This window comes from Alexandromys fortis, unplaced genomic scaffold (assembly GCF_014885135.2).
Source record: "Alexandromys fortis isolate MF-2015 unplaced genomic scaffold, M_Fortis_MF-2015_v1.1 scaffold_7, whole genome shotgun sequence".
NCBI classification, from domain to species: Eukaryota; Metazoa; Chordata; class Mammalia; order Rodentia; family Cricetidae; genus Alexandromys; species Alexandromys fortis.
This window is the reverse complement of record NW_026067920.1, coordinates 3,364,534-3,378,461: the sequence shown is the minus strand read 5'-3', so window position 1 is coordinate 3,378,461 and position 13,928 is coordinate 3,364,534. Positions and strand designations below refer to the sequence as shown.

General features: G+C 53.2%; 1 protein-coding gene across 1 annotated transcript; it reads right to left on the bottom strand.

Annotated features, from left to right (window-relative positions):
* Positions 1-249: 249 nt before the first annotated feature.
* Positions 250-13,414, bottom strand: Lrpap1 (LDL receptor related protein associated protein 1). The gene is made up of 8 exons (XM_050140918.1): positions 13,150-13,414; positions 9,116-9,260; positions 6,700-6,821; positions 5,783-5,903; positions 5,143-5,301; positions 2,688-2,770; positions 1,278-1,454; positions 250-653 (listed from the first exon to the last, which is right to left on the bottom strand). The coding sequence occupies exons 1-8, from the start codon at positions 13,360-13,362 to the stop codon at positions 591-593; spliced, it is 1,083 nt and encodes a 360-aa protein (XP_049996875.1). The 5' UTR covers positions 13,363-13,414; the 3' UTR covers positions 250-590.
* Between the last annotated feature and the right edge of the window lie 514 nt (positions 13,415-13,928).

Here is a 13,928-nt window from a genome sequence, read left to right as displayed (position 1 = left end):
TTTACCTATGCCATCTTTTTCCTGAAATCTCACCTCTTATGGGCTCTTGATTTAAAACCATCTGGGATCGGGACACTGGGGAGGGAGAAAGCAGTTGTCTGGGGACCAAAGAGAGAGAATGGGGCCTTCAGGCAAATGCTTCAAGTGGGTAGACGAGCCCACCCTTCCTCCTTTCATCTGTAACTTACTTGGCCACGGTGCCAGCTCTGACTCAAGTGGACCCAATCCGTCGAGATACCAGGCAAGGACTGGATGGCTCAAAATCCTGCCATGTATTTAAGGACTCCATATATAACATTCCAGTGACAGATTTATATAATTTCAGTGTAAACGGGTTGTTGCAGCATGGAGGATGGTCACATCTCATTGGTAGCTGGACCCACGGCCCTCAACCAGGGTGATGACAGCCACACTTGAGAGAAGTTCTTGCCAACCACACGGCAGGATCATACTGATGTGTCCAAATCGTCCTCGCCAAGTCACTGTGGCCAGCTACACCAGCTACCACAGGTCTGTGCATGCAGATGACACGCTGGCGGCTCCCGGGGTCTTCAAGAGCCTCTGGGGACTGCTGCTGCTGGCTCCTCTCCTCAGAGCTCATTGTGCCGAGCTCTTGAGACCCTGCTGGACAGGTCCTGCAGATGCTTCTTCACCTGTGGAAGGGACACTGTCAGTGAGGGACAGCAAGGCAAGTCTGCCATTTCATGAGGGCACAACAGACAGCTGAAAACCAACGCTAAACACTCTGGCTTACCTTCCATTTCATAACCTTCTAGAATGCGCCATAAGGAAGACTCAAAAACAAGAGGAATACTAAACAAACAGGGAAGTAGATCATCCCCGAAGGCAATGGCACTGGGGTGTTTGTCTGCCCTATTATTTTTAGGAGACCTGTGATGAGCCGTAAAGACACTGACTCCCCCTCACAGTAGTGGATGCCTGCAGGAGGACACAGAGAACTCCATTTCTGACCCTTACACATGGGCACAGAACCTTAGTGGCTTGCCAGGCCAGGACCAGACTTGATCTGTGGTTCTAATGAGTTCTCTCAAAGTGGTGACTGCTGGTGCACAGCTCTCTGTGCCTGGCTGTAACAATGCTTTCTGTCCTGCATGTCTACAGGCATCATGTGTGTCGGCAGTGCCAGCATCTGCCCCACGGAGCACCTGGCCAGTCACAGTTCCCATGGACAGCATCTGTGTTTCCCTGAGTCAGGTCATGTGTCTGAGACCCGATAGGGCTGACTAGGACTGGGTGGAAGGGAAGGCGTGCCCCACCTTGTAGCCCAGCTCCTTGGTCTTCTCTTCCAGCAGCACGTACTTCTCCTTGTTGCGGCTGATGTGCTCGGGGTCCCCAATGCTCTCCACGTGCTTCAGCTTCTGGTGGGAAATCTCCAGCTGCTTCTGGTAGTGGTTATGCTTTTCGATTTTGGCCTCGAAGTGCTTGAGCTCCTCCTAGAAGGTGCCAACAACTTAGTCTCCTCCAACACAGAGACCAGAGGTGCCTGTCTCTTGTCCAGCACCAGTCCTGACCACTGTGGGCAACCACCAGGCTGCACACCTGAGAACTAGTACCTGCTTACTGCTAAGGATCTCTGAACGGGTTGTCCACCAGAACCTGGTGACAGCAGGGACCTTTGACCTCTCATCCCTGGATACCTTCTTTCCCGTGCTGACTCTGCTCCCACCTACCACATCTAGACATGCTACCTCTGGGAACATCAGCCGTGCCTGCTGGGCATCCAGCTCCTTCCTGGTCCCATGTATAGGCTGATGCCCAGGTATTAACTTTATCCAAAGGGGCTCCTGGTGACCCCACCACTGCTGCAGGACACCTCAGTCAGTCTGCAGCGTGGCCAGCCTAGGAGTCAAGCCCACATCTCAGAAGGCCAGGAAACAGCTCCCTGTCCCTGGCATAAGTGATGGGGTCACCAGGAGCCCCTCCTCCAACAGGCTCATCACCTGGTGGTTACTCTGTCTTCTGCCTTCATGAGATCATGACTGAGGTAGCCTGGATATTGGGATCCAAAGTCTCTTCTTCCCAGGGCCACAAACTCAACCTCTATAAGAACAGGCTCACGTCCATTTCACTGCCCTGCCTCCCAAGGGCTCCTCTGCCTCTCAAAGGCTGCCTGCTGCTGGTGCCTCCCCTGACTGCTCTCTTTTGCCCCATGGGTCCAGTGCTTTCTGGGAGGTCAGTGGCGGCCTCTAGAAGCTCCACCCTGGACTTCGCGAGCACAGAAACACTGGAGGAGCCTTGAATTTGGAAGCCTCAAACCACATAGGTCCCAAGCATGTCCTATCCTACCCTAAACAGCAGCTAACTATCAACAATCCTTAGAGGATACTCCACCTCTCAGCCTCCTGCAGTGCTGCCCACACCTCACACCTTACACCTTGGTCATCATTGTCCCTCTCCACACCTCACAGCACAATGCCAGGCAGACCCCACCTTCACCCCGACAGCCAGATACCACACAGCAGGCACTGAGACTGCTGACGTGGGAGGTGTGTCCACCTGCTACCACTTGGCTGCAGAGGCCAGGGGCAGAAGGAAAAGGGTCAGGACACAAACACAAAGGCACTCCAGTATGATGGAAAAGAACGAGAGCCTGATGCCATTGGAGACCAGCAAGAGATGGAGGCCACAGCAGAAGGCGACACAGCTTTGCCTCCCAGTTCCCTTACCCGGAAAGACTCCAGTTCCTTCTCAGTGAAGTTGGCGGTCTGGGCCAGGTCCCACAGATCTATCACTCGAGGCTCTTCAAACTCTGCAAGAGAGCAAGGGGTTGTCTGTTTGGGTAGGTCACAAGGCAGGACACACCCTGGTGCTGGGGGCCCACATGGCCTGTCAGCCCGAGGGAATAGTGTGTGTGTTGCATCTTGGGAGCACTAAGTACCTGGTCTGTGCTCACGGCACCAGCTTAGATGTAACCTCACTTCCTCAAGTGACGGGGTCACATCCCCGGGACTCAGAATCACCTGCCAGGCCTGGCCAGTACCATCAGCATGTCCCCGGCTGCCTCTGAGGTTGAGAGTGAGGGAGAGCAGGGGTGTGATAGGATCATGAAAACCAGCTGGGCACTGGGGAGGGCTGAGTGTCACTGAGTTAAGGCTGGGGTTTGGCCATTCACCTTCTAAGCTCCCATGAACCTTTGATGTCAACGCACCTCTGGCATAAATAGATAGCCATCCAGCAAGGCTCCCTGGCCTCCGGCTACCCCTGAGTCACAGCAGAAGATCCTAGTCTTCCACAGGGCCCTTCCTGTCTAGGACCCAAGGGAACCCTGGTTTTCCCGGGAGCGTAGGGGTTGGGAACAGGCAGGCCAGTGGGAGAAGTGAAGGACTGTCTGGATGCTCCCTAGGAGATGGCTCACGGAGGGTAGTGCTGCAGAATATTTGTTTAACTATTTTAAGATGTGTTGCATTTGTTTAACTATGTAAAGATGTGTTGCTGTCTTACCTTGCCTGCCTAAGGCACCTGATTGACCTAATAAAAAGCTGAATGGCCAATAGTGAGGAAGGAGGTCTAGGCAGGACATCCTGGCAGAGTAAGTAGGAGGAGGAATTTAGGTTGAGGGGAGGGGGTGGGGAAGAAGGAAGAAAAAGGGATGCCAGGGGCCTGGCAGCCAGACATGGAGGAAGCAGGAAAGTAGAACATACAGAATGAAAGAAAGGTAAAAAGTCTCAAGGCCAATGTAGATGAATAGGAACAGGTTAAATTAAATTAAAAGAGCTAGTGGGACAAGTCTAGGCTCAGGCTGAGCATTCATAATTAATAACAAGATTTTTTTTTTTTTGGTTTTTCGAGACAAGGTTTCTCTGTAGCTTTGGAGATTGTCCTGGAACTAGCTCTTGTAGACCAGGCTGGCTGGGATTAAAGGCATGTGCCACCACCGCCCAGCAATAAAGATTGATTTTTATTTATTTATTATGTATGTATACATTGTTTTGCCTGCACGTATGCTTGCATACCAGAAGAGGGCACCAGATCTCATTACAGATGGTTGTGAGCCACCATGTGGTTGCTGGGAATTGAACTCAGGACCTCTGGAAGAGCAGCCAGTGCTCTTAACCTCTGAGCCATCTGTTCAGCACCCAATAGCAAGTTTCTGTGTCTTTATTTGGGAGATGGTTGCTGGCCCAAAGAAAAAATTCCAACTACAGGGTGGGACTGTGGTTAGAGAAAGGGGTGACATCCCGCACACTGACCATGGCCAGACTCCCTTGCACAGTCCCTATTAACCCAGCAACAGAACCTCACAGCTGGCCTACAGGTAGACTGGTCACTTCCACAGCAAGCAGTCTTGGGATAGGGTGCTATGATTTCATAACAGGCCTCAAGCCCAGCCCAACCTCGCCTGCAAGGCCTTGCAGGTGCGCCCCAGAAGGAGGTTCTGCCTGGGCCCATGCTATCTAAGGCTGTGCAAGCAGGACTTGGCCCATGAAACCAGGCACTCACTGCAAGGATGGGCAGCAAGCCTTGCCCTAACACTTGTAAGTCCCGAGAGGGTGGGACTGTCCCTGCAGCAGAAGCTGTCATCCTGCTTATGGCCTCCACTGGCAAGGGGATGGGGAGACGGTCCCATGTGAGATTAAGACTGAACAACAGCCTGGATGGGGCCAACTAGAGGGCCATTTTGATATCACTTCAAACCAAATTTGGTGATAGGGCTGAGGGTCGGCCCAAACATTTTTTAAAAAGTTAACCTTTGTTTTTATGTGTATGAGTGTTTTGTCTGCGTGTACGTCTACTTATCACAGGCATAATAGTGTCCACGGAGGCCAGAAGAGGGAATTGGCTCACCTGGGACTGCAGTTACAGATGGTTGTGAACGGCCATGTTGGTGCTGGGGACAGAACCTGGGTCCTCTGGAAGAGACCAGTGCTCCTAATCACTGAGCCATCTCTCCAGTTTCTGGCCCAGACATTTATACTACAGCTACAGGAAGTGGGGCCCAGGACAGGCCACTCTAACACAGACAAGGACTGAGTTTGACAAGTCTCCCAGCACTACTGAGTCCGTGTACCTGTCCCCTGTCCCCTAACCATGTATTTATCCATTGCCCTCATCAGACAGAAGCAGACAATTCCCCCATCAGGCATCAGCAGGCGTAAGGGTCACACAGGGGCAAGGGCTTACCAGTGGTGGGGCTGTAGCCCTGGTGGCTGACCTTCCGCAGGCGGTCTAGGCCCTGGTTGATACTCCGCAGCCTGTCCTTCAGCTCCCCGTGCTTGCTGCTCAGGGCCTCACTCTTGATGTGGCTCATGTCAGAGGGATTGAGGAGGTTCTCATAACCTTCTGTGGAGTGGACGAGACATAGAATGTCTGACAAGGACTTCCCCTGCAGGCCTGAGGTTCTAGGGGCCAAGATGGCCCTGAGCCCATCTACTGGGTCACGCCTCTGCAACCCTCAGTGCTGGCTGAGGATTGTGCTTTCTCACGCAGACATCTAAGGGTGAATGTCTCAGTATCTGTACCCAAGGGACCTCCGTGGCCCTCAATGGCTCTGACTTTTCTCAGGTCCCATACTTGGCAAGGTCATACCAGTCAGAAGTGATGGTGGCTGGCTTGTGTCAGAGAGAGGTAGCTTGCTATGTCAGGGTGCCTCAGCCACCCCAGAAACACCTTTCATCTGTGCGGCCGTACTGGCCTTACACAACTGGTACAAAACCCATTTGCATTCATGAACATGGGTGGAACCATGATGAAATTGTCCCCTCCCCACAAATAACCCTCGGGAATCAGGGAACCTGCTCAGCTCAGGTGGGCGTGGAGGTACCTTCAGCTCTGCTCAGTGTGTCTAGCAGCACGTTGTACTCGTGGATCTTCTCCTTGTGGTGCAGAAACTCTCGCCACAGCTTGTCCAGCTCCTCGCTGGAGAATTTCCCTGATGTCTTTGCCTAAGAGGAAACAGTCTGGCGTGACCACGCCTGTCCTGTCCATCAGTACACCCCAGGGAGTTCAGGCCTTGCTCCAGGGCAAAGAGCTTGGGGCTGTTCTCATCCTCTGCAAGCCTTGTGACCTTCGACTAGGTGCACCAGGAAAAGAAAAATCAAATTGGACGCTCCTGATGTGATGGGTTGTGTCCCTTCCCTTTTCCTTGATGTCCCCAGATTTGACAGGGCAGTCAGAGAAGGGAGAGGAAGGACCCTGGCATCTGCTTAACTCTTGTAGCTGTGTGGATGGTGAGGACAGCAGGGCCATCTCCACAGTCCAACAGGGACCAGATCAGTATACCCAGACAGGCTACTTCAGAAGCCGGACAAGTGGGCCAGTGGAACTGAACCACTGCCATGCCTCAGCTCCTCCCCACACTTGTGCTCTCTGCTTAGGTTTGTACCCAAAGCAAAGATGGACCAGACTCAACCCAACACAGCAAGAGCCCACACCAACAGGGTCCCTTTCCTCACTAAGCACAGAAAAGCGGGACCACAGGCCAGAACCAGAGACAAACCAGCCTGACCAGACACCTATGTGATTTGGCCATACACTGTGAAGAGCCTGCCTAACGCCTGCGGTCCTGACAGCTAGGAGCAGTGGAGAAGTCCCAGGTTGACCAACTAGGACAGCACAGATCGTGTCCCATGGACAGAGAGAGGGAGAAAGGAGAGAGCGTGAGCCCACAGTCCCACATCTTAACTCTGTAGACAGTCGGTTCAAGTTCAAAGGTAAGGAAGGGGTAAAGGCAAGTGGTACCTTGTGCCACAACTTTTCCAGCCTGGGGTCCCCCAGCTCATCCTGGATGTCTTCATTGAGTGCGTTGCTGTGCACCATCTGGGTGTCCTTCCTTCCATCCAGTCCATACCTGGCCAAGATGACTAGAGAGGGGACATTGGATTTTTATTGGACAGTTTCCCAAGACAGGGAGGAGCTGCCACAGGAGCCAGAAGGTGTCTGCTCATTTTCTAGAAGATTCCTTCCACCCCTCTCCTAAGTGACCACACTAGATCTGAGGAGAAGATGCATCAGGTCAGGTGCTCGGGTCCTGGGCGTGACCTCACATGGGTTCCACCACAGACAACCTCTGCTCCAGCCTTCCTGAATCAGGAGCTCATGGGCAGGGAGGGTATGGCCTGATGTAGAGTTTTAGGACCGCATCATGATGCTTCCACTTCTGGCATATGCCAAACCCCAGCAAAAGCCAGCAGAGAACAGTCTCCTGGGTGTCAGGATGATGGCACCTAGCCTCTGAGGTGCCCAGGCTCTGTGCATACCCACACCACAGCCTCTCTACTCCGGAGGACTTGACACTTCTTATCACCAACACACAACAGGGGCAAGTCAGCCAGCTGACTTCAAAATGCCTGTCCTCTAACTTCCATGCCCCCGCCAGACAGGCTGTCATGGAACTCGCATGCCGTGAGCAGCCACCCATAAAGCCTGTTAGTTAGAGGGCTTGCTTGTCTCTTCAGGGCAGACACTCCTAGGCCTAATTTTCACTTAGCTGTGGGGATCTGTCCCCTCACCTGTAACCCTGTCTTCTCTAGAAAGGGCACAGAATCTCTGTTGTGTTACCCTAGTGTATCTAAGCTGGCGACCCACCGAACCCAGCATTCCTCTAGGGCTCTACAACTCTCACTGGGCAGTTCCACATGGCACTGTGGCCTCCACGTTCTAGTGGATCCGTTGGCACATACATGGCTAACACGCAGCCCCCATCCCGTTCCGTCTGCTGGGGTCTGCTTTCAGTCATGGCCAGCCAGGCAAAGTGTCCCTGTTGCTCAGTCTGTACCTGTCTTTGGGGGATTTCTACCCTTTTCACAGGCCTAAGAACTATGGTACCTCACTCTGCCTGGAAGCACCTGGGATAATGTGTTGTGAGGCACACAGTCCTAATGTCCAGTCTGTGCGCACATGGCTTTGCTCCAGTCACAACCCCTCTATAGCATTCTCAGTGACCATGTCACTTCTACTGGCAGGTCAGGAGGCATCCGTGGGCAGCAGACACTGTGGGTACATACACTATGACTCGATCTGGAGTCTGACCTAGACCATACAAAGCTATTTTATAAGTGGACAGCGGCTGGTGCCTGCAAGCCCTGCTCTTGGGAGGCTGAGGCAGGAGGATTGTTTAAGTCTTGGAGTTCAGGGGCAGCCTGGGCAACATGGTAAAATCAGTATGGTCAGATGCCTCTTAGCCTCAGAGAGCCGGTACCTGGTATCGCCTCTACAGCTTTGCTGCCCAACCCAAGCCTGCTCATTTCTTGCCACCACGGAAAAGAACTGTCTGTTACCCTCAACCTGGGTAACCCTGGTGCCTGAGCTGGATCGGGATAGGAGAGGAGCTTGGGCTCTATCAGACTCGGGTCCATAAACAAATTGCTCAAGATGGTTCAGAAGAGGCTCACATAGTTCTCTGCAATGTCCAGGCCCAGTGTGGAGTGAGGTAGCCCTGGGGCTGATAGCAGGTATGTCCCTGAACAGACTAGCAGGATTGCTGCCCCATAGGACTGAGTCCATGCAGGGTTTTGCACAAGAGCTGAGGGTCCAGATGAGGCTGCTCCCATGTGACTAGGATCTGTTCTGGCCCAGGGTGGAGCTGATTCTAGCTTGGAGGCCTAATGCCTTCCTCAAGTGATTACCAGCAGTGTCTGCTTCTTACCCCCAGGTTCTGGGTCTGCACTCTGGTCCTCCAGGTGTGGGGCCAGCACTGACCATGACTTGAGCAGTGAAGGGAGGGGCCCGCATGGAGGAGAGGCAGCTTCAGGTGTCAACTCCAAGTCCTGCTAAGTCTGCTGCCAGGCTACCCACACAGGTGAGAAGAAACCATCGCCTAAGCAACCTCGCCCTACCTGAGTTGTGGGCCATGCTCTGCCAAGCTGGAAGAAACGACTTCCTACCCAGGACACTAGATAGCCAGATGATGCTCACTAGCTCACTTCCTTAGAACATCTGCATTCCTCTATCTCTGAGCCTACCCCCATCTCTGAGGAGCTGGCTGCCTACTTCCGACAGCTCCCGGCCTCCTTTCCTGGGGGACCAGCTCCACACTCAGCATCAGGCCTGAGGCAGGGACTCTGAGGGCTAGTTCTGAAGAAGCTGTCCCAACAGCCCCCTCCCTCAGCCTGGCCTGGGGGCTGTGGTTGCACCCGCTATGAGAGCAGGAAGGTACCGTTGAGGTTGTGGATCAGCCTTGCTTCTTTCTCCCCATCCTTGTCCAAGCCTTCCACCTTCAGTTTCTTCCAGTTGAGTTCGTCCCTTTCTTGTATCTTCAGGTCAGAGTGAAGCTCAGCCAGCTTCACAGGAGACAGATGAAGCTGCCCAAGACAGAAGCAACACGAGATAAGCTACTGTGTGACAGACATGGGCAACAGACCTGGGGGCGTTCAGTGTGTGCTGGGCTGGAGGTTGCAGACAGACACACAAGGATTTCAAAGACTGAGGCCCTATGTCAGGAACCCAGCTAGAGACATAGTAGAGCAGGTCTGGAAGTCCCAGGGCCAGGTAAGAAGCTCACAGCTGTTAGCAGCCTCCTGCAGCAGGGCACCGCACCTTCCTATCCTGACACGGGTAAAGGGTACACCAGCCAAGCACTGACTCGGTGAAGAAATGGTGACTTCTTACAATAAGTATGAGAAGAAAAAGAACCACCAGAGTAGAAGACGGAATTTACATATATCTTTCTAATAATATTTTAATTTTTTTTCTTTTGGTTTTTAGAGATAGGGTTTCTTTGTAGCTTTGGAGCCTGTCCTGGAACTAGCTCTTATAGACCAGGCTGGTCTCTAACTCACAGAGATCCACCTGCCTCTGCCTCCCGAGTGCAGTATTAAAGATGTGTGCCACCACCGCCCGGCCTTAATTTTTTTTTTTTTTTTTTTTTGAGGTACTAGGACGGTCCTGTCCTTAAGAAACAAGCCCCGCCCACTCCCCCCTCCACTGCCGAGGCAGGCAGATCTTCCTTCTGCTCCCAGTCTGAGCTCTTTTCTTTTCTGTCTCTCTCCCAAAGAGGTAGCTGCTGCCGTGGCTCCTCTCCCACCCTCCTCCCTCTCTCTCTCCGCTCTTATCCCTTCTCCCCTTTCTTTTTCCCTTCCATAAGGCACTAAATAAATAACCAGCCTCACTCTGCATGGCGTGCCTGTCTGTCTCTGTCTCTCACCCACAGGGGCTGCGGCTCCTCATGGGACTGGCTGCCCCACCAAGTTCTCTCACCCACCACGCGGCTCCCTGCCTGGGACCTGGCTGCCTTTGTGTCCCGCCCTGGTCTCATGGCCCATTGCCCACTGCCGCCACTTGGGGATCTGCAGCGTTTTATTTTTAACCATAACACACAGATCCAGGGCCTTGTTCATACTAGAAATACTACCACAAAGAGACCCTGTCAAAAAAAAAAAGTCGGGCAGTGGTGGTCCATGCCTTTAATCCCAGCACTTGGGAGGCAGAGGCTGGTGAACTCTATGAGTTCAAGACCAGTCTGGTCTACAGACCAAGTTCCGGGCCAGGCTCCCAGGAGACCTGAGAACTCCCATCATCTGAATACTGGCAGCTCTACAAGTGTGAAAAACTGGGTCTCTGGGAGTGTGTAACAACCTGCAGAGGTTCCACTACCCCAACTCCAGGGACAGTCCTTTGCTCTCCACACTGCCAGGAGTCTTCATCTTGCAACACACTAGGCACGTCACAGCACTGAGTCAGGATGGATGTGCCCTGAGTCCCCACTGAACGGCTCACAGCTCATCCTAAGCATGTCTATGAAACAGGAACTGGGTAATACCAGAGTCAGGGAATGAAGGCTAGCCTGGCATGAAGCAATGAGCCCCCCCTCCAAGTTTCAAATTGCTCAATCTCACAAGATGGAGGTGGGTTCCATGCCTCTGCAGAACCCTCCCATAGCCCACTCCACTCCCTGGGGTCTCAAGGAGACCTCGGGTCTTCAAAAGGCTGAAAATGGGGTGAGGCACACAGCTCTGCCACATTTTCTTTGGCTTCATATGTGATAAACTATATTCCAGTTACTACTCTGTAGTTTTGTGTTTGGAAAACAAAGAAACACAGACTTTAAAGGTTAAAACCTCCTGGATGGTGAAGGAAGATCATTGGGAACCCGAGACAACCTGGGAAGGGCCTAGGTGAGGACCAATCTACCTAAAGCAGTGGGGTTGGGCACAGAAGAGACGGCACTGATAACCATCTCCTCTTGGAGGAACAGAAGGCCAATTCTAAAGGTTTACATGAAAGATAAGAACTGGTGCTCCGCCCCAAAGCAGAGGAATTAGCAGCTGGAAGCCTCTACATCTGGAAGGAAAAGAAAGCAGCTATACTCAACCTGTGTCCTTAAGGCCTAGGCTCTTTGGAAGTGGGGAGTGGACACAAGACATCCTAAAAGGGAAAGCCACCTGGAAAATTGTCCCTCTCTGTTTAGCAAAAAAATCCCCTCATTGCAGAGCTTTAAGGCTAGAAGGCTGGAAGGACAGGCAGCCCAAGGCCTAGACAGATGAGGAGAGCAGCCATCCTAGCAGTGACAAGGAGCTGGGGACAATGAGGAAAGCCATAACCCGATGCCCAACAAATCAGTGGGCACGACAGGGAAGGACACGAACCACATAGGCACAGATGAGGACAGGTGACCTGCCACAGTAGGTCTGAGAAAGTACCTGGACATGCAGGTGGAGGACTTGGGGGCCAGCTTCTGAGCAAAAGGGGATCCCAGGATCTATGCGCACTGGACTGTATTTCCCCAGTAGTCCTTACTCTATCAGACTAGTGTGTCTCATCCTGGGTAATCCCAAGTGCACACATGGTGTTCCTCACAGTGGGGACACAGCGACAGCTGTCAGGGACAGTGGGCCCTTTTACTCTAGATGGTTCCCATGGCCCTGCTGCTCTTCTCACATCCCCCCACCCCCACCCCCAGCTGTGCTCCTGGCCTGTTTCTCCAGGGAGCTGAACTGCTTCTTCAGGAGCAAACCTTTGCAGGCTGGACACTGCAATTGTCCCGCTCTGGCCGCAGCACCTCAAAGACACTGGCTGGGACTCAAGCTGGACCCTGTGGCAGTTCAGGAAGGGCCAGTGGAGCAGTTATACAGGAGGTACCACGCCCCTGGCCCTAGAAGTCAACCTCCTAATTATCTACCTCTCTGCCCTCCAGGGCCAAAGTTTCTCCACAGCTTTCTTTTAAAACTCACTCAGCCAGGCAGTGGTGGTGGACACCTTTAATCCCAGCACTCGGGAGGCAGAGGCAGGCAGATCTCCATGAGTTTGAGGCCAGCCAGGTCTACAAGAGGACAGGCTCCAAAGCTACTGAGGAACCCTCAAGAAAAAAAAAAAAAGAAAGAAAAAGAAAAAAAAGACAAAAAACTCACTCTTTGTTTGCAAATTATTTACTATCCTCCCAACCTTAGGAATGTTCAAGCTCAGAGGGCTAAAGTGCAACCTGCAACTAGAGAGGAAGATACTGTGGCCCTGAGACTCTATTTATAAATACCAAAAACAAAAGCCCAAGGACTTGTTTAGAGTCACAATCAGGGAGGGGACCCAAGTTCCAGGTCAGCCCTCAGGCTATCTCCATTCCAAAAGGAAGAGAATCAGATAAAGATGTCAGAGGACTCTGATTTAGGCCTTCTCCAGGTCTGTGTAGTATCTGCGTGGTATTAACCTCTCACCCCCTTGGGAAAGGGTCCACTGAGACTTCTGCTGTTCCAGGTCTGTGTAGTACCTGTGTGGTGTTAACCCCTCACCCCCTTGGGAATGGGTCCACTGAGACTTCTGCTGTTGCAGGTCTGTCACCTCTCAGGTCAACTGCTCTTCTTTCCATGGGGAGAATACAGAGAAAAGGCTCGCAAGCCAGACCCCAGGTAGAAAGCGCTTGGCTACCTCCATCTGAATAGCTGGCTCTTTGGAAAACTGGATTTCCGGACAGAGCGATCTGGGGTGCACAGCTAGAAAGAGTAAGCATCATTCATTCTTTGGGGTCCCCAGCTACGCTAAAGGCAACTATAGTCCCATGAGATCAGCACCAAGTTCCTCTTGGGCCTTTGGGTCACTCCTTATTGTGAAGTCAGGGTGACTCACCTGCCACTTAGGGGAGGCAGTCAAAGGGTAGGCCACCCCCCGGCCCAGAGCCCACGCCGGCCTTTTGACCAGGGGTCCACTTTCCTTTGCACAAGCAGCTCCTCACCCCCAGCCCCGTGCATTTTCCCTGCTTACCCGCTGGGCCTTCTGCCATAGCTGGTTCATCTTCTCCATGCGGAACTCCTCCCCGGGCTCGCGCTTGGCGACCATCTCGGGCTCGTTCTTCTCCCGCGAGTACTTGCCGCCATGGCCGGCGATGGGCTGTGGCACGATCAGTAGCGGCACGAACAACAGCACCCACAGCTGGAGCCGAGGCAGCGTAGAGACTCTGTTTCGTCGCGGCGCCATCTTCCTCTGCAGAGCCAGAGTCTCGCCGACTGACAGGCCTGGGCGCGTAGGACCGCCCCGTGGCCCCGCCCACCAAATAGGCCCACCTCCAGACCCCGCCTCTCTCCTTTCCCCGACCCCGCCCACCTCCAAGCCCTTTCCACCGCCTGCAGAGAGCTATGGTCCCAGCGCGTTTCCAGGCTCTCGGCCTGGGGCTGCGGCTTGCAGAGCTCTTCTGCCAGGCTCCTCTTCCAAGGAAGGGAAGCTGGGAAAGTCGGGCCCTACTGTCGAATTGGGGTTGCTCTGTCTCATCTGCGCCCTCTTGTACCATCGCGCTTCTCATTTAATCATGCAAGAAGTGCGGTGGGAGACGGTTTTGCCCTTCGACCCGGGAGCAGCTATCTCAGCTTAGTCTTTGAGACACATCCCAGACTCTTCCCCCTCCTCGTAGTCTCTATTTGAAAGGCTTTGTGCCCGTGCCTAGTTTCCTCCCACCTGCAACCCTAAAGAAAATCCAGTGTACAGAATGAGGCGTGGCCAACCTGTTGGGGGCGAGGCCTGGCCTGGGGACACCCTGGTGCTTAAGG

What these genes read in the sequence shown, in the direction of transcription:
- Lrpap1 (XM_050140918.1), bottom strand. Translation starts at nt 13,362, where the DNA reads ATGGCGCCGCGACGAAACAGAGTCTCTACGCTGCCTCGGCTCCAGCTG. An exon ending in TGGAAAAGTTGTGGCACAAG is followed by an intron (nt 5,904 to 6,699) that starts GTACCACTTGCC and finishes GTTTCCTCTTAG; the next exon opens with GCAAAGACATCAGGGAAATT. An exon ending in AGGAACTGGAGTCTTTCCGG is followed by an intron (nt 1,455 to 2,687) that starts GTAAGGGAACTG and finishes GGCACCTTCTAG; the next exon opens with GAGGAGCTCAAGCACTTCGA.